At 41.6% G+C, this 20,055-nt stretch overlaps 1 protein-coding gene across 1 annotated transcript; it reads right to left on the bottom strand.

Moving 5' to 3' along the window:
- Positions 1–10,230: 10,230 nt before the first annotated feature.
- LOC122291549 (non-specific lipid transfer protein GPI-anchored 14-like) lies at positions 10,231–11,600 on the bottom strand. Its single transcript, XM_043099323.1, has 3 exons — positions 11,112–11,600; positions 10,799–10,900; positions 10,231–10,485 (listed from the first exon to the last, which is right to left on the bottom strand). Exons 1-3 carry the CDS (start codon positions 11,482–11,484, stop codon positions 10,355–10,357), a joined length of 606 nt encoding a protein of 201 aa, XP_042955257.1. The 5' UTR covers positions 11,485–11,600; the 3' UTR covers positions 10,231–10,354.
- Positions 11,601–20,055: the final 8,455 nt, after the last annotated feature.

Genomic DNA, 20,055 nt, shown 5'->3' with positions numbered 1-20,055 from the left:
ATCGAAAAATGGAGAAATTTTATAAAACTAAAGGTTTTGTAAAGATATCAACAATCTGATCATTTGAGCTACAAAATGATACTTGCAATGTCTTGACAGCAACCCTGTCCCATTCGAAGTGGTAGTCAATATCCATGTGTTTGGTGCGAAAGTGAAAGACTGGATTGGCAGAGAGGTAAGTAACACTAATGTTGTTGCACCATAAGATTGGAGGCTTGAAAAGATTAATGTCCAACTCTCGAAGCATGGTTTGAAGCCAAATAAGTTCAGCTGCCATGTGAGAGAGAGCCTTGTATTAAGCTTCAGTGCTAGATCTTGCAACTTTTTTATGCTTTTTGGAGCTCCATGAGATAAGGTGACTACCAAGATATAGACAGAAACTACCAGTAGAACGTCTATCATCTAGGCAGCCAGCCTAGTCAGCATCACAATATGCTTGAAGAGTGAAAGATGATGAGTACTTGAAGAGAAACTCATAATTAATAGTACCCTTGAGATACCGTAGTATCTTTTTAACAGCAGACCAATGTGTGAGTTTAGGGTAGTGCATAAACTGACATACTTTGTTTGCAGCAAAAGATATGTCAAGTATTGGAGGCCTCCAACAATACTCCTGAATAGTGCACAATCATCAAAGGTAGGAGCATCAAATTGAGAGAGTTTGAGGGATGCTGCCATGGGAGAGGAAATTGGCTTTGATTGAAGCATATTACTTCATGCAAGCAAGTCCTTGATGTACTTACGTTGAGATAATATAATTCCAGAGTCACAATAATCAACTTCAAGTCCCAAAAAATAAGATAAGGAACCAAGATCTTTAATAGGAAAAGTCATGCTCAAATCACGAATAACAACATCAATGGCATGTGGGTGTGATGAGGTGATAATCACCAAGTGGTGATTAAGGTGAAAAAGGACTCATAAGTGGGACCAAGACCATTAAGAAGGTAGGAGACAAACTCCTTATCAGGAAGTGAGTTTCCAATGGCTGACAAGGTGTCTGCTAGTGAATGTACTTTGCCAAAATAATCTATAATGGATTGATCTCCTCATGAGAGATTGGTAAGCTAGAATTTGACCTGGAACTTTTTGGCTTGGGAATGAGAAGAAACATGGAGGACAAGCTGAGTCATAGTTCCCTAGAAGTAGAAGAGGATAATACATGGCTAATGACTGAATTCGATAGAGAAGAAAAGAGAACACTAAGAACTAGTTGGTCAGTTCTGGTCCAAGTAAGGAATTCAGGATTTGGTTTGGGAGGTGCATTAGACTCCGAGGTGAGAAATTGGGGAGGACATGGAAGAGAACCATCAACATAACAGTAGAGATCTTGTCCTCTAAGGTATTCTGTGATTAGAACTTTCCAAAGAAGAAAATTATCATCTGTGAGTTTGATGGTAACAACATGAGAGAAAGAAGAAATGATGGAGGAATTAGGTTGAGGAGAGGAAGAGGAGACTGTGTGCGTGGCCATGGATCAAAGAGACTAATAGTTGAGTAGCTCTGATACCATGTTAAGCAAACGAAATTCCTGAATTCTCATCTCATTAATGTATTGCGCAGAGGTCTCTTTTTATACACAACTGTAAGGGAATAATGTTTGTTACAAGAGAAATGATCTGGTGTAATACAGAAAATACTAAAATGTCCCTGGAGTATGTACAACAAAGTGGTCTAGTTTAATACAAACATCGCATTGCAACTAAAACAGCACTAGAAAAAGAAAAGCATTAAGTTATAATATCAATAAATTAGTCTCCACTCATCCCAAAAATTTTTAATGATCTAAAGGTAAAATCATTTTAAATGACAGTTTTTCACGATCCACATGATGAATTGTGGTGCCACCATTGGATACTGTTAAAAACTAAGAGGGGGATTTATTTTATGCAAAATTGTTTATTCATTTATGTACAATTTACAAATATATAGATGTACATGAGACTAAATATGGAAACATGTATAAAAGGTAAGTAGACTAATTTATATAAATTAGACAGATTCTTAGAATTAAGGTGACTGATTGTCTGGAGATGGAGAATGTGGAAAATATGGCAACTGTCAATACTCTCCCTCAAGTTGGCACATGGAGATCCATAATGCCCAACTTGTGTGCAAAATGATGAAAAAGTTCCCGTCCTAATGCTTTAGTGAAGATATCGACAACTTGTTTAGTGGAAGAAGTGTGAGCGACTATAAGGAGACCCAAGCGAATTTTATCATGAACAATGTGACAATCAATCTTAATGTATTTGATACGCTCATGGAACATGGGGTTGTGCACAATATAGACAGCGGATTGGTTGTCACAATGTAAGGTGAAGGACTCAGGATGAGAAATTCCAAAATCAATGAGAAGTTGCTTCAACCAGGTGAGTTCACACAAGTGGTGATGGCCATAGCTTGATATTTAGCTTTAGCGGAAGACCTTGCTACTATAGTCTGTTTCTTTGTACACCATGAGATTGGACTGGTCCTTAACTGAATGAAATATCTGATAGTGGAACCAGTGTTTTGAATACCGTACCGGATGTCGTACCGGTCAAGGTACTGGAACGAAATATTTCGGTACCGGTACCGTTTCGTGTACCTTTTCGGGATAGTCGATATATAAATAAATATATAAATTATATTTCAAAATAATAGTCTATATATGAATAAATTATACATAAATACATATGTATATATAAATTATAAATAGTCTAGTATGAATTGTGGGTTAAAAAATGAGATTATAGCTTAAAAAAATGAAAAAAAAAAAGATAAAGGGCCGAAATACCGGCCGGTACAGGCCGAAATTCCAGCCGGTGAAATAGGTACCATATCTGTACCAGCCTAGTAACTGGTACGGTACGGTACCAAAAACACTGAGTGGAATAATGGGTGGTGGGATAACTGGCCCAATCAGATTCAGTGTATGATGTGACATGCATATTGCTAGAGGAAGAGAAGAAAATGCCCTGGCCTGGACTGCCTTTGATGTAAAGAAAAACATGAGTAGTGGCTGTCATGTGAGGAACCCGAGGAGCATGCATGAACTGATTGAGAATATTAATTGCATAGACAATGTCAGATCGACTGATGGTCAAATAGATGAGTTGTCCAACTAGGCATCTGTAAGTGCAAAGATCAGGGAGGAGATTGTCGTCTTCAGTGCTGAGTTTCAAGTGCTATTCCATAGGAAAAAGGGTAGTTCGGGCACCAAGTTGTCCACTATAAAAAAGAACATCAAGAGCATATTTGTACTGATTGAGAAAGATACATTTGTGAGAGCGATAAACTTAAAGTCCGAGAAAATATTTCAAAGAACCAAGATCTTTGGTTTTGAAATGGGTGGAGATGAGTCTTTTGAAAACCTCGATCTGAGAGATATCATTACCAGCAACATAAATAAGAACAAGAATATATAAAGAATGATCGGCCTGAAACTGATATAAAAAATCAGTTGCAGGAGGCTTGTTTGATGCCATAGAGAGATTTTCGAAGCCGACAGACACGAGTCTCTCTCTTTATCCAATATCTAGGAGGTGGTGTCATGTAGACTTTTTATCAAGATTGCCGTGTAAGAAGGCATTGTTGACGTCGAGTTGTTGAATGACCCAATGTTTGGCGGCAGCGACGATAATAAGCAACGAACAGTTGTCATTTTGGCAACCAGTGCAAATGTCTCATAATAGTCAAGGCCTTCAACTTGAGTGTAACCCTTGGCAACTTGCCTAGCTTTGTACCTTTCAATGAAGCCATTGGCCTTGAGCTTAGTTTTGAAAACCCATTTACAAGTGTTGCAAGAGTCCAAGTGGAGTTATCCTCCAAAGCATGAATTTCAGTAGACATTGCTTCATGCCAATGAGAGTGGTGGATAGCATCAGAATAATAGGAGAGATCAACACAAGTGGTTAGAGTAGTTAAAAAAGTGTGATGAGATGGAGAAAAGTGAGAATATGAAAGAAAAGCAGACAGAGGGTGAGCAATACCTGAGGCCTGTGTAGTAGGTGAAGATGCCGTCGGCTTTGCGTGGAGTGTAGGACAAACGTAGTCATGAAGATAGGTGGGTTGAGCGATAGTGCAGTGGGGATGAGAGGCATGAGGAGACGGAGGTGAGGAGAGAGGAGGTGAGGGTGAGTCAGGAGAAGGAGTCTCTGGAGATGGAGGAGATGGTATAGGAGGTTCTAGGACAGGTAGCGGAAGGACAAGACTAGAAGGAGAGGAAGCAGGAATATGTTGGAAAGGGAAGTGGTGTTCATGGAAGGTGACATCAAGAGAATAAAATATGGAATGTGTGTCGAGATTTTAGAGTTTGTAAGCTTTCTGATTACTGGGATAGCCAAGAAAAATACATTTAGTGGCGTGGGAGTAAAATTTGTCATAGTAAGCACTAAGGGTTTGTGCATAGCAAAAACACTTGAATAATGGAATACGCGAAGATGATCATAGCTGGGTGTTTTATTGAAAAGAATTTCAAAATGTGATTTATTCTGAAGAATGCGACTAGGGTATGATTAAGGAGATATGCAACGGTGATGACACAATCTACCCAAAATTTTAAAGAGAGATGTGTATGGAAATGGAGACTATAGGCAACATTTAGAAGGTGCCTATGTTTATGCTCCGCAATGCCATTTTGTTTTGGAGTTTCAACACAAGTATATTCATGAATGATGCAATGATTTTGAAGATAAGTATGAAATTGATTAGAAAGAAATTCTTGTCCATTATCAGTGCGAATAATTTTAACAATGTTACAATAGTATTAAATTGATTTTGGACAAGAGCAAAAAAATACGTTAAATGAATAAAAGCTTTAGATTTAAAATGCATTAGGTAGATCCAAGCAATACATGAAAAATCATCAACAATGGTGAGGAAATAGTGAGCCTACTTAGAGAAGAAGTATGACAGACACTCCAAATATCACAAAAAATACGATTAAAAGGAGAAACACTTTTATTACTAATAGAAAAAGGTAATCAGGTGTGCTTAGATCGAGCACAAACATCACAATCAGAGAGAATACATGGAGAATTAAAAAGACTGGGAATAATAGATCGGGAAGGATGACCTAGACATTGATGTCATAAGATCTTATTGACAGTAGATTGGGTAGCTAAAGCGAGAGAAGATTCAGGTCGGTACACGTAGAGCCTATTGCAAAGATCATCCGCTCCAATCGGCCTCATTAATCGTTGGTCCTGAAATAAACAAGTGTGAGAAGAGAATAAAATGACACAGGAAGTATGAAGGGCAATTTGGGAAACTAATAAAAGATTAAATGAAAATTGGAGAACAAAGTAAACATCGAAAAAGTAAGGGAGGGGGAGAGAATGCATGTGATGAGGCCTTCGATGGGAACGGCTTGGTCATTTGGGAGTTGTACAGTGTGCTTGGAAGATGGGAGCCATAGATTGGTAAAGGTAGCATGCCGGTGACACATATGGTGGTTTGTGCCACTATCCACCACCTAGTGATGGTGCTGATTGAAGGAAAAACTAGAGAAGGAAGGAGAAAGTGTGTTAACAACGAAGTGGGCTAAAGGATTTGAGGAGGTGGTGGAGGATGACGACGCGAGCAAGGCAAGCAAGGAGTTGGCTATATTGGTAGGGGGTACGGATCGATTAGGCTAATACTATGTTAAGAACTAAGAGGGAGAATTATTTTATACAAAAATGTGTATTCATTTGTATATTACTTTACAAATATATAGATGTACATGAGACTAAGTATGAAAACATGTATAAAAGGTAAGTAGACTAATTTATACAAATTAGACAAATTCCTAGAATTAAGGTGACTGATTTTCTAAAGATAGAGAATCTGAAAAATATAGCAACTGTCAATAGATACAGTGGCTGGTTGTGTTGCAGTGTAGTTCATTGCTCTAAATCGTTTCATAGAAAGACCTACTTTCTCAGTAACATAGTTGGGTAGGCAACATTTGCCAACCGAAGGCCACATTGACTAGGACCCTTATATGCGATTGTGTTGACACGTGGGAGCCATGCACTATTTTAATACATGAGAATAAGTTTTGAATGGAATAGACAAAATATGTGATATTAGACAAAATTTGACTTTTCAAATTACTAATCCAATGAAGATGCTCTAATTAACTATTAGCATGGCATGCTATGCATCATGAAAAGTAAAGATATATGAAACCAAATAATCTAAGAAAGCGACTAAAAGAAGGTAACATAAAATTTAAAACAAATTAGATTAAATTAATAAAAATAAAAATCGGGAGGGTGAATGGCTCATCCCTCCCCATGCAAATCTAGTAGTGGAGGGGTTCCTGATTATTATTTTTCAATTTTTTGATCAAGATTGGAGCACATGGAGTAAAAAGGTCCAAAATTAGAATATATAGATTAGTTTGTATTAAAAATAAATCACATGCTGGAAATGGGCTTTGCACTTAGTTAGGCCGCCACCAAGCCTACTACGTCTAGGGCCCACAATCCACAATGGGAAAATGCCTAGACGAGCCCAAAGACCCAAGGAAGAGAGAAGGAACCGATGGGCTAGCTAGTCATCAAGCATTAATGTGGGGTGGATAGGTTGGGATCTTATCTCTTGCAAGATCGATCGCATTAAATGGGATTGGAAGTGGTTGGCCCTAGGGCCAAGCCTATGTAGCCGACAAGAACAACCACATTAAATGCAACGTCATGATAGCCAAATAAGAGGCAATCAACCACCAAGAAAACCCACAAGGAAGCGGCTATAAAATAGAGAAGGTCAACGACAGGAGGGGGTTAGAGCACTAGCAATGGTTTATTCATCTTCATTTTTATTCTCAAATTTGAATAAAGTTGCCTTAAAATCACCTACATTGGCTTATCTATTTTTATAATTTTAAAAAATATGAACAGTGATTATTCATCTTTGAAGATGTCCTTTTCCTTCTTCAAATATTATTTTATTATTTTTTCTCTTTCCTCCCAACTCTCTCTTTTTCTCTCTTTTCTTTTTTCTCTTCTTTCTCTTTATTATTTTATTATTATTTGATCAAAAAATACATAATCCAATATAGAAATTTTTCTTCATATTCAAAATCAATCTTCAAAACATATAATTTTACATATGAAGATAAAGAATCCATTGCCAATGCTCTAAAGACACTCGATACCAACTCTCAAACTTTATCTACTCACCCCTTACTTTAACTTCTCTGCGACACTAACTTTGGCATTGGAGACCTCTCAGCTCCAGCCATGCATCTTTTCCCCTCTTGCAAGTGCTAGGCTACGACTACGGGTGGCGACTACAAAATATGCATTAACAATTGATGTAATTTGGGGGATCCCAAATTGTTTTGGCCTAATGATGATATCGTGCCTTTTGTATGCTGGCCACTATGTGCTCTCGCACAACGCTGGAACAAGAGTCCTTGTCGATGAGCATGAAAGGGAGAGAGGGAAATGGAAGATCTGGTGAAGCAGTTGACCTCTGACACCGAAGCCCTTTGGCAAGAGAATGAGACATTGAGGTGAAAGAATGCCGAATTCAAAGAGAGCGCTAGGCCGAATAAACGAAAGGGGATTCACAAACAGCCAGCAGGGTGTGGCCCGAGGACGAGGAGCATAAGCGAATGTGAAAGGTCTCATGGAAAAATATGAAGAAATGGTAAAGAGAATAAGAGGGTTGTCTTTTGTGGACTAAATGCTAAGTAGCACGAACCTGCCCTATAGTGCGGAAGTGATGGTCGTCCCGCTCCCCTCCAAGTTCAAAGCTTCCCAAATGGAAATGTATGACGGGTTCAAGGACTCGACTAAGCATTTGGAAATTTTCAAGATCCACATGACGCTGCATGGCTTTCTAGGGGAGATAGGGTGCCAAGCATTCCCGTTGACTCTAAAGGGCTTCGTCTGGTCATGGTTTGGAACTTTCCGACTGGGCACAATCCACAGCTTCGAGGAACTAGGTTGACAGTTACTAATTCAGTTCATGGCCAGTACAAAAAAAAGGTGGTTGGCTGCCTACCTCCTTACCTTGAAGTAGAGGGAGGAGGAGAGCTTAAATGCATACCTATACTGTTTCAACAAGGAGTGACTAGCCACCGACGACTAAGAAGAGAAAATCACCTTAGCAGCCCTCTTAGGCGGCATCTGGCCCCTCAGCTCGTTGATGGCTGAGATTGGTAGGAGAACCCCGGTGACCCTACTGAACTTCATAGACTAGGCGGATGATTTTTACAACATCGAAGATACCCTGCGAGCCTTAAGCGTGTCCAAGCACACTAGTTCTGATTGAGCCACGAGCACTCCCAAGTGCGAACTTTGGGGGCAAAGGCCCCCGAATAGGAATCTGTGATAAGGAAAGGGTAGGGCAAAAAAAGGAGCGATGGTTGGACCTCCACAAGAAGGGTGTAAGCGAGCTTGAGTATACAAGCACGGGAAGATGGGTGGGTGAGGGAAAGCGGCGATCGCAGTCGGAGAGCAAACAAGTACTGCGCCTATCACGAGGAGGAAGGACATCAAACCGAGGACTACCACTTCTTAAGGTGGAAGGTCATGGAAGAAATCCTTGATGACCGTAAAGCAGAGGTCTAGGAGGAGATCCTCAAAAGTCCAGACACCTGTCGCCCGTCACCCCCCAGGCGGGAGCTGAGGCGGGAAGTCCGATGGAATTAGAGCTCGTGAAAAAGGATCATGAGGAGGAGGGAGGTGGGCCCCACAGAACGGGATTGTAACAACGTCCCGTTGGGAGAAATCCACACCATCATCAGGGGACCCGCTAGTGGAGGCGCCTATGTATCAAGTAGGAATGCCTACACCAAGAGGGTGAGGTACAACAATATTTTCAACGTCAGGAGACCATTGAAGCAAGCCTCGAACCCAAAGGATAGCTCGATACAGAGGCAAGCGAAAGGACAGGTCCTTTCTCTTACAGTTTGACTTTTCTTTTATTTTACTTGTCTTTGGCCTATCTTACAGTGACCAAAGTAAAGCATGTGCCATCCCCCATGATTTTCCTTAGCTGCCAATATGCTAGAAGATAGAAGAATCACCGCAAAACAACTTGCGTGTACGTATTATGCGTCGTCGTGCCTCGGCGAATGATAATTGTGGTACTAACATATTTGGCATCTTCAAATTTAAGATTTGACCTACCTTACCCACGTGTGGATTCCAAATTTGGGCTACTAAGAGCATTCACATTGGGTTCCCCATAAAATTTCCTATAATTTAACTAAAAATGACACTCCTTAAAAGTTTTTCCTAAATTTTACTCATCTTTAAAAAATCTCCCACATCTTATTCCTTATACTTTTCCTTATTCTATTAAAATAATATTTCTCTATTATTTCTTTATTACTTTTTTCTCACTTTTATTTACAAACTTAACTATTCAATATTTTTTTTTTATGTTTTGAACTATTACTCTAGTAAATATTTTAAACAAAAATTTAAATTATTTTTTTATGATAATATTTTTAAAATTATTTTTTTATATTTTCTTAATTATTTAAATTATTTTTAAAATTATTATTTAAAACTATAACAAATATGAGTATGATAGAAAGTGTAGATGATTGAAAGAATAATTTATTTTATGTATTAGAATAAAATATTGATAAAAAATACTTTAAGAAATAAATAGTGGTTCCCCAGATATAGGGAATCGCTGTTTATTTCCTAAACATTTTTCGTAAAATATGGATAAGATCTATGAGGTATTTTGATCAAAACCGTATAATAAACCTTAAATTATAGGGAATCCGGTGCTTTGGAGTATCAAATGTGAATGCTCTAATACCTACCGATCCAGGTATGTTAATGCTTGCCCATCTAACAAAATGTGAGACTCTCCATCTAACAATTCAAAGCAACTAAACACAATGTTATACAACTTGTTAGTTGTCACAACCCGTTAGTCAGATTGTAAAACATCGCTACTTAAGGCGACTCACTCTTGAACTTTCTAGGAAACGTGGGATGGGTAAGGAACAATCTTTTGATACCATGGCCATTTTTTTAAAGCGTTGTATTAGATGTAATATGGTGATTATAGGGGATCCCACTGTTTTTGTCTAATGAAATACTACATAAAAAAATAAATTTCTTAGAAAAAAAAAATTATTGTGTATCTTGCTTCTTCTTTTTGTGTGTGTGTATATATATATAGACACGCATACACAAATATGTTACTCTTATATCAGTTATATGATCATATACGCCTGCCCGTTGGATTCCTAGCTCTTTTCCTCGATGAATAGTAAGAAAATATAGATAAAATGACACCATCTAGCTAGGAAAAACTCATATAAATGTTGGCTGGGATATTGACAAATACAACCAACTACATAACAGCAGAATCAAAGGCCGTAGTAATTGAAGAGCGACAATTCAAGTGCCTATATGAACAAGTGTGAACTGATGAAACACCAGATTAAGAAGCGTCCAGCAAAAATATCCTGTCCAAACCATTTCTTTTTTCTGCTGCAGCAACCATCATTCTTATCTTGGCCACTAGTCTCCCCACCAACTGTAGCAGAAAAAATGAAAAATGATATTTATAGTTACGTAGCATGCAAGTGTTATGCAATTTTTTTAAAAAAGTGATTAATATGAGATTCACATAAATAAAAAAATAAAAAAAAACTAATTTTTTAATAATAGACTCCACTCATTTTTAAAAAATTACACGACGCTTGTATACTTTACTATTATATCTAAAAAAAATTAGCCCATAACTGTTTTTTTTCAAAGAAATATTCAGTTCTACGACTAACCAACTATCAAATGGATGGTAAAATTTAAAGGAAAAGACGAGGAGTGTATATATCATATAACATTACCCGTAGGAGTAGGAGCAGGACTGCTCGTGCTTCGATTCGAAGACCTTCCCAGTTGATAGAAAACTTGAGCTTCCGGTGAATTAGGATCCATGTGTAGAATCACTGCATCACGGTCGCCATATCAAATAGGTGTACCAAACATTTGGCACTTGTTTCTTTTTCAGTCTCGACTGTGGATAATTAATACGTTTGCCCAAAGGTGGAGGGTCCAAGAAAGGATTGAAGATTCGAGGCCCGTAATTTATTAGATTTTATTTAATTTCTCAGTTGAGAATAAAATGAGCAAGTTGAAGCTATATTTGAAATTGCTTACCGGGACAGTTGGAGACGTTAGCAGGCGCATGGCAAATAGAAGGCAAGCCCAAAGCGAGTGTTACATTGATCTGTAGTCCCAGGTCTGGATCATTACGATCTCTGATGATAACACACAAGCATTTCTTGTTGTTCTTTAGGACTTGTTTGAGACCATTACAACAGTCCGGTGTAGGTGCTGTCGCTTCACCATCAACGTAAGGCAGACATGTTGCCATCCCCACAAGCTGCTGTTGACACTCCTCTCTGTCTTTGGCTGGATCTGCCACCATATGGCTAAGCATGACTGATAATAGCACTAAGATGAATGGTAGTCTCGCAGTGGCGTGGTGCAAGCCCATTCTTGCCATAGTTAGATTAGAGATCATACACATGGATAGAAAACGAGGCTCCCAACTCAATTTATGCTTTGGCTCTTTGAATCTTAGTGGTAGTGTGATGATTGGTATCCACTGCTCCCTAGTCTCTTTCCACTTTATTATTAGGGACACCAATTATATATATATATATATATATATATATATATATATATATATATATATATTTATATATCGTTTGTATGTGTGTTTATTGATTACATTGCACCTTGAACTTGAAGAATATGTTTTAATTGGCTAAACAAACAAATTATGGCATGCTGTGATTGGAGGCCGAAAGGCAGGTAAGAAAATTTAGTCAAGAAAAAAAAAATTATCTAATAAATTAAGGATTATTAAAAGAGAAATTAATGATATTTACAGTCGTGAGTATGTAAGTATTACACAATTACTTTGTTAAAAAAAATGAATAAATACGAGATTTACATAAAAAGAAAATTAAATTTTTTATAGTAAACCAACTATTTTTTAAAATGACTGTATAATGCTTATACACTTCACGATTATATGTAGTATTACTCTACTCGTAAGGCTCTAAATGCTCGAATAAAATCTCTTACACTTGGTGAGACAAAGTAGCTAAAAATAATATACAATTGAAGCATCCTAAATTTTAAGATATGCGATGAAAATGCGTAGAAATTGAGGAATGTAACAAATAACCCTTCGGGATGTTGGTTTAATTGTAAGAATTACAAGTGATTTGATCTTTAAGAGTTCATGACTTCGAATCTCTATGAACATAATAAACATAATGTTAAGAAGTGGATTTATTATCTTTACAGGATATAGAACCCTTTTTCAAGCTCTAAAAATAAATAATAATAATAATAATAATAAAAAACTCAAAAAGTAGAATCGTACGTGTCAACAAGGTGCGGCACTTCACCAACCCACCCAAGGGAGCAAGCTAATGACAATGACGTGGTGAGCCCATTACTCAATTTTATATATGCCTGTAAACGGAATAAATGCAATATGCCCTTTGTTTCGAAATCCTGATATCATTGACGGTTTTAGTGACATCATGACAAGTTTTGGGCCAGAAATCCTTTTAGGCCACGATCTCCTCCAGTTAGACAGCATGTTCCGCAGAGGGAGGCTGGTGGAGGACAAGTTTTGAGGCTCTGAGACCAATAACTTGATTCATCTTAGGCGCCTTGGCCCAAAGAAATGGTCCATGGCTTCCTATGAATGACATGATCATTATAATCTCGACATTATAGGCGATAGCTTTTCGTTACCATAAATGTATGACATCGTGGCCTACTAACCTACACGTAGGAAGCAAAACTATACCGTAGCAATAGCATCCTCCCTAAACTAGTTGCAACTTAAAATAGAGACTCACAAACGCAAGGAACCAAGACAAAGTGGCTAGGGGTGGCTATGGGTGAATTCGGTCCTGTCCAATCTATTTATAGAGGGTTTTTGGACTAGACCAAACCCCTTTGATCTAGAATTTTCCCATCTTGAATCAGTTGAACTCCCATTTGGACTGGATCGTACCAGAACCGGTTGGTTTGGTCCAACCCAATACCAAATGATGATTTATCTAATAATTTAGATATTTTACAAAAAAATTATCAAATAACTTTAATTAGATGTAGATATTAGTAATTAGTTAATATTGATAAATTAGTTAATTGACATCATACATTAGTTAATTGATATCATATTAGTAATTGCATATTTAACATTTTATATTGTCAATAGTTATAGATTACATAAAATTACATAATTATTATATAAAATAATATATAAATTTTTTTTAAAATATATGTATTATATTTGTTTGGTCCAGTTTGATTCGAGGTGAAAAAACTCTTTCCCGTGACCGAGAATAAAAAATTTTTGTAAAGAGAAGACCGAAATCAACCGGTCTTTCCATCGAACTGAACAGAAAAAACTAACCGAAACTTTCTGGTCCAAACTGATATCCTTATCGGCCTAAAACTAATTGTAGTCAAAAGGCACGAGAAGCAAACTTGTGAGATCCTGGACGGAGGATATCCTATACTGTTCAGGAAAAGTAAGAACATTATAATATCTAAAGTCAAATAGACCACATCGTGGCCGCTCATGGGATTTTCATATTTAGATCCATATAAAATTAGACTTAATAATAAATAATGGGTTTTGGTGAAAATAGACCACCTCAATTTAATTCTCGTGTGACCTATATATTTGTTGTTAAAAAATCGTGAGCATCCGACTTCCTTTCCTAATAGACCCCTATAAGGGTAAGCCCTTGATTATGATAGGAAGGGAAGAAAGAATTATTCCCAATCCATGATTATGATTCAGGCGCCTCTTGATGTCGTGTTTCACGGCCTAGACAATTCCACAGAAGCCCAACTTGACAGATCTGCAAAGGAGGAAGAAAGTGGGCCCTAGTGTAGTCTAGGGACCCTCTGATGTTAAAGTCAGTTGAAGGTATCGTGTGATGGAGAAAAGTTAAGAGAGTCAAGTAGGAGAAGAAAATCAGAGAGATCCCCCTGGGTGAGATCGGAGTATTTATACTTGGCTTGGAAATGGTTATTGAGGGGGATCTTAGGGTGTCAGGTCATATTCAAGTCAGACCTATCACCAATCTCCTATTATGGTAGGGTGTTAGGCCGAGGCAGTGCACCATTGCATGTTCTGGCCTCTGACATGCATTTAATGCGGCATGTTGCTGGCCAAGCACGCCTGCTTCTGAACACGCCTTGCTGTTGGTGCTCTAGGAAGACAATGGTCTCCGTACGCTCTTGCAAGGCTCGATCTGCCATCGAGGTCCTTGATGTTCATTGTCAGCAATGGGCCTTCCAGCGGGGACAGGCTTGGCACTCTAATCTCTCCAGGTGTGTCGTGGGTTAGTCACACAACTTCCAGGTTCGAGCCCCCTGGCCCACCTTAGTTCCTGCCGGATGGGCTTGGGGCCTTCTCGCCTCCCGTAGTCTCATCTTGTTGGGCCTAGGCCCCTCTTGGGAGGGCCTCCCCATGAATTCCTACCATAGCTATATGGTGGGGATTCAATGTGCCTCACCCTACTTCTTCAAGTACATGCCCCACGACCAATCATTGCTTTTTGGGGTGGGGCAGGGGAGCCTTTGGACTTCCAACGGTTGGGGTCGCCCCCCGAGCCTTTATTCCTACTTCTGCATTGTCTCTCATTGGTTGAGTTCCCAAGGCCACCTGTCTCCACCCAATAAGTGTTTGTCTTCTCGGCTCCTACGGCTCTCCCATTTCTCAATGACTGATTGGACAAGCCGATTGTGCTCCCTCTCACGTACTGGGAAGCTCATTAGTCCATGTTTCCCACACGCCTGACACGACGGCTGCCATCCATGCCGATCGCACCAGTTGGGATTCCCGAGCCTTTTCGTTGGCATCATCCCTGTTAGTGTTGCTTAGTTTTCGGCATTCTCTTGACTATCTAAGGCCTTCCCATTCCCCATTTCTTGTTCTCACTCTCTTTATGCACTTTACTCAACTGCTGAAGCTTTGTCTCGCCATCAACCCTCCTCAACCCTTTCTCCTGCCGTCGTGCCCTTTCCCTCTCTTCCTTCTTCGCCCTTCCTATAGTCAATGCCCCTCTCCTTCTCGTGATCCCATGGCCCCAAAAGCTTCTTTAGAATCCCTTCCTCCCTGCTTCACAGGAAAGTGCTGGAATTCACTGGTCACTGGTGCAGACCTTTGAGTTTTCTGCACCAAATACAACATCCCACACTTCGTTAATCTAGAAGTTCTGGAACATGTGGTAGCCTCTGACAGAATGGTGTCCCAAGTGGCCTTATATCCCTTGATGTTCACGAACGGCCTATGCCTCCCATTCTGCCATCCTATTTTTGAAGTTCTCAACTATCTGGGGTTGGCCCCGGCTTAACTCCACCCTAATGCATGGCGACTCCTGGCATCCAGTTGTCAGGGAGCATATGCAGTTTCCATGCTTGAACCGCCAGTCGAAAGATCTCCGCGCTTGAGTAATGCCATTCGACTGTTAAGGATTACTCTCGTAAATTCTTTTTGTGCCGGGCTTGAATTGGGAATACCCCGAGAGGGAGGTGGTCCACCAGGAATACCTTGTTCAGGCAGTCTGGGGGTTTCTCACTTCCTTGCAAAGCTTGGACCTTTGAGTGAACCGAAAAGACGATGCTAGAAACTGTGATAGCTTGGGCGAGGGCCTATTTTGTAGAGTCACAAACTGACCTGGCCCTCTCTGACAAGAATATTTGGGATTACTTGTCCGTGCCCAATCACTTGTATGTGATTGGCTGGGACTTCTTGGGCAAGATCCCGTCACCCTAGGGTCGGAAGTGAGCTTCAAGTTCCTCTGATAGCAAGGGAAAGCAACTGAAGGTGCGTCACAACCAGCAGTAGAGGGGTGTCTCCAGGGACCAGGCAGTTTGCGAACAAGGATAGCGGGAGTTGGGGACAAGGACAATAGAAGATCCCAATTCCTTCAACTTGGGGAAGAACGACATCGTTCCCAAGCTGGTTGTGCTCCATCGCAGGGCCCTCCTTTTCGGCAAGCCCCTGCACCACCTTTGTTGAGCCATTGTTCACTTTCTTGGAAGAAGAAGATGAAGGTAACTTCCAGGCTGCCTTCTTTAGTTCCTTCGCACACCCTGCTCCTCCCAGGGCTGGCGATGTCGAGTTGTTTGTGTCTTTTGAAGACACTCTAAGAGAGGAGTCTGCTCGCAAGGCTATTAGGACTACCTCAGAGACCGGGGGCCTAGAAGAAGAGCAGGTTGCCTCCCTTGAGGCTTCCCCAACCATCTCCAAGGCCAGAAGCTAAGCAAAAGAAGAAGAAGAAGAAACCTCCCCAGGTGCCTCTCCAACCGCTATGGTTGAAGGCCACGGGGAAGGGCAAAAGACCCTTCTTGACACTTCCCCGCTCGTTACTAGGGTCGGGGATTAGGAGGAAGTTGTTGAGTTCACCTTCCCTAGTGCTAAGGTAGTCCCTCCCCCATCTTCTTTCACCGTGTAGAGTGATGGAGGCCGAGCCGAAGATCCCTAGAACTCCGATTCCATCATTGAGTTGAGCGATGATGACCACTCTTGAGACTCTGAGGCAGGATCTTTTGGTGCCTCCCATGGGCAAGACAGGCATGCTTCTAAGGAGAGGGAAGCCAAAGTGGGGGAAGGGGGGGTAAACCCCTCATTGCAGCTGGGAGTCGTGGCCCTTTCCTCTTTCTTTGGGGCTAGGGGGAGCAAAGCCCCTACTTTAGATCTTGGCAAGGCCCTAGTCGTAGCCACTAAGCAGACGACCTAGAGGTTGTGACCCATCTTTGCTCTAGTATGCTTTTCCACACCCTACTCATCCTACTATGTCCTTTTCCTCCTTTGCCTAAGTGTTCTCTCTCTGTTTTTTTTTTGTAGGCCGCTGACCAGTTGGCGGCGAGGAGTTGGGGGACGCCAACCGAGAGCTTGCGACGTTAGTCCGCTACAGGCACTACAAGTTGAAGCAAGTGATCCAGCAGAATGAGGCTCTCTCCACCGAGTGCCAGGGATTAATTGACAAGGTGGAGAACATGCGGAAGTGGAACCGGCGCCTGGAGGCAGATGCTAAATGGCGCAAGTAGAAGAAGAAGGTGCTGCTCGAGGCTGACAAAAACAACCGTTGGTGGGTGTCACACTGCAAACGTCTCGGGGAGGCTCGAGTTGAGGTCGAGTGAGACTTGGTCACCTGGGAGGCGGAGCTGGAGTCAACCTAGACGGAGCTGTAGAAGCTCCGACGAGATCAGGCTTTGATTGCTGGGTAGTAAACGAGGCTGCTGTCCAAGCACTTCAAAGTTACCCAGAAGGCCCAGCACCTAAGGGAGCAACTGTGGCAAACCAAATAGTGGGTTGGTGATCTGTTGCAAAAGGTGAATGAGAAGAACCTCGACATCATGGCCCAGGATCTCAAAACTACGAGTCTGAGGTCAAGCTTGGATGACATTGCCCAGCATTCTAAGGAGATTAGGTCTTGGATTGTGAACTCCAATGCCATTCGGGACGCTGCTTGGGTTTATGGCTACCGAAAAGGCCTCGAACTACTACATGAACATCTACTGGTGCACCTCGGGCTGGATCTACAGAGATTTGACTTGACTTCCCTTCCCCCAGACTTCCAAGTGTAGGCCTATGTCAAGAACTTTAGGAAGTTGGGATATCCCCCATTCCCCCTAGGCGATCCTCCTCCTTTGCCTTCTCAGTGACGAGCTCTGACCCTCCCTTACTTTTGTAGAATTTCCTATACAAATTTCTTTTGTCTTTGTACTTTGTAAAGAACACACATTGTGCACAAATATAATGAAAGTTCCTTTATTCTAGCTACTTATACCTTACTCTTTGCTCTTTCTTCCCCCATTTTTTGCTTTGGGTTGGGGCCTTGGTCACAAAGTTTTGACAAGAGCTAGGGGTTAGCACCCGGGCCCAACTAAGCGGTGAGTCTAAGGAGTTAGTTTTGTTGAACTAGGGGTTGGCGAGTCCAGAGACTTGACCTTACCTCACAGTAAGTTTAGGGACTGGGCTTCGTTGAACGGGGGGTCGGTGAGTCCAGAGACTTGGCCTTACCCTACAGCGAGTTTAGGGACTCGGCTTTATTGAATAGGGGGTCGACGAGTTCAAAGACTTGGCCTTACCCAGCAAAGAGTCTAGGAACTCGACTTCGTTGTGAGTCTGGGGACTTGGCTTCATTGAATAGGAGGTTGAAGAGTCCAGAGACTTGGCCTTACCCTACAACGAGTCTAAGGACTCGACTTCTTTATGAGTCTAGGGAATTGGCTTCGTTGAACGAGGGGTCAGCGAGTCCAGAGACTTGGCCTTACCTCGTAGTGAGTCTAGGGATTCGACTTCATTGCAAGTATAGGGGCTCGGTTTTGTTGGTTCCAAATTTGGACGACAGAGAGTTCGAGGCAAACATTTGGACACTCTTATTCATAAGTTTACAACTTACATGCAAGTTGTTGCTCTTCACCCTTACACAAAGTATTTCTTCATGTGCTCGGCCTTCCATGGGTAGGGGAGCTTGACTCCTTGACTGTCCTTGAGACTGTAGGAGCTGGGTCGGTTCACCGTGGTTACCACATATGGACTTACCCATCGCTGTTCCAACTTCCCTTCTTCCTGGGTAGTCACTCCGATTTGTTTCAACACCAAGTCACCCACTCTGAAGGAGCGCGGCTTGACCCACTTGTTGAAGTACTCTTCTACCTTTTGCTTATTGCTTACCATCCCTATTGCCACCTTTTCCCTCCTCTCTTCTAGGAGACCCAATCCTTATGCTAGCCTTTCATTGTTGGCACTTAGGTTGAAGTGCTGAACACGAAATGTAGGCATTTCGACTTCCATGGGAATTATTACTTTGCTCCCATAAGTGAGGGCGAAGAGCATTTCTCTGGTGGGGGTCCAGACAGTCATCCCGTATGCCCATAGCACGCCCGGGAGCTCCTCGGCCCATGCCGCTTTGTGTGCCTTGCGCTTCTTCTTGAGGGTGGAGAGGAGAGTTTTGTTGGTCGCCTCAGCTTGGCCGTTGGCCTATGGGTGTCCTAAGGAGGAGTATTTTACTTTGATCCCAAGCTTTGTGCACCATTCCTGGTAGTGTGAACAATCAAACTATTTGCCGTTGTTCGATATAAAGCCTTGGGAGATGTCGAATCTGCAGACTATCGATTTCCACAGGAACTTCATGACGACCCTGGAGGTGATGCCTACGACTACCTCTGCTTCAACCCACTTTGTGAAGTAGTCGACCTCCACGACCATGAACTTGGCCCCTCCTCTGGCTGCTGTGAACGGGTCAATCAGATCCAGACCCCACTAGATGAGAGGCCACTGGTAGTGACTGATGTTATCTCTTTTGGGGGGTAGTACGGCACTGGCTTGTGTTCGTGACACTTTGGGCATTTCCTCGTGAAGTCTTCGGCATTCCTAAGGGAATTGGGCTAGTAGTATCCAACTCAGGTGACCCTTGAGTGGCTCCTACAGATTCCTTCTTGGATTTTTGCTAGCATGTACTGCACTTCGTCTAGCGAGAGGCACCTGAGAAGGGGTTTTCTTGTACATAATCCCTTCTTGCAAGGTGAACTGAGCTACCCTGTTCCTGACCTTGCTTACTTCTTCTGGGTTGCTTTGTAGTCTGCCCTCCTGCAAGAATTCTTTGATGTTCGCAACTCACTCGAGGGGCACTGGGGTGGTGATAGATACCCCAACCCCGACGGATGGAGTATCGACTGTTCTAATCATGGTGTGTTCGGAAGGGGGAGTTCCTTTGCCCAGAGGCGGCCTTTGCTAGCCAATCCACCTTCTAATTCTCCCATCTCGGGATTTGTTGGATGCAGAAGTAGCGGGAGCAGTTGTGCTCATTGTAGACGAGTTGGAGATACTTTTTGAGCCTTTCTCCTTTCGTGGTAAACTGTTCCAGTACCTGGCTGACGACAACTTGGGAGTCTGCCCTTACTTTTTATTTCCTTGGCTCCCAGTAGCCGAGCAACTGACATCTTGGCTAGGAGTGCTTCATACTCAGCCTTGTTTTTGGTTGCTTTGAAGGCTAACTTGACCACGTAATTGTGCTTCTCTTTGTGTTCGGTTACTATGTGC

The sequence above is a fragment of the Carya illinoinensis genome, chromosome 13, assembly GCF_018687715.1.
Source record: "Carya illinoinensis cultivar Pawnee chromosome 13, C.illinoinensisPawnee_v1, whole genome shotgun sequence".
Classification (NCBI taxonomy): domain Eukaryota; kingdom Viridiplantae; phylum Streptophyta; class Magnoliopsida; order Fagales; family Juglandaceae; genus Carya; species Carya illinoinensis.
Note: the sequence above shows the minus strand (reverse complement) of the source record. Positions and strands in the feature narration are given on the sequence as shown.

Coding starts and splice junctions, on each gene's coding strand:
- LOC122291549 (XM_043099323.1), bottom strand. CDS start 11,484: ATGTGTATGATCTCTAATCTAACTATGGCAAGAATGGGCTTGCACCAC. Junction 10,901..11,111: donor TAACGTCTCCAACTGTCCCG/GTAAGCAATTTC, acceptor ACCGTGATGCAG/TGATTCTACACATGGATCCT. Junction 10,486..10,798: donor TCCTGCTCCTACTCCTACGG/GTAATGTTATAT, acceptor TTTCTGCTACAG/TTGGTGGGGAGACTAGTGGC.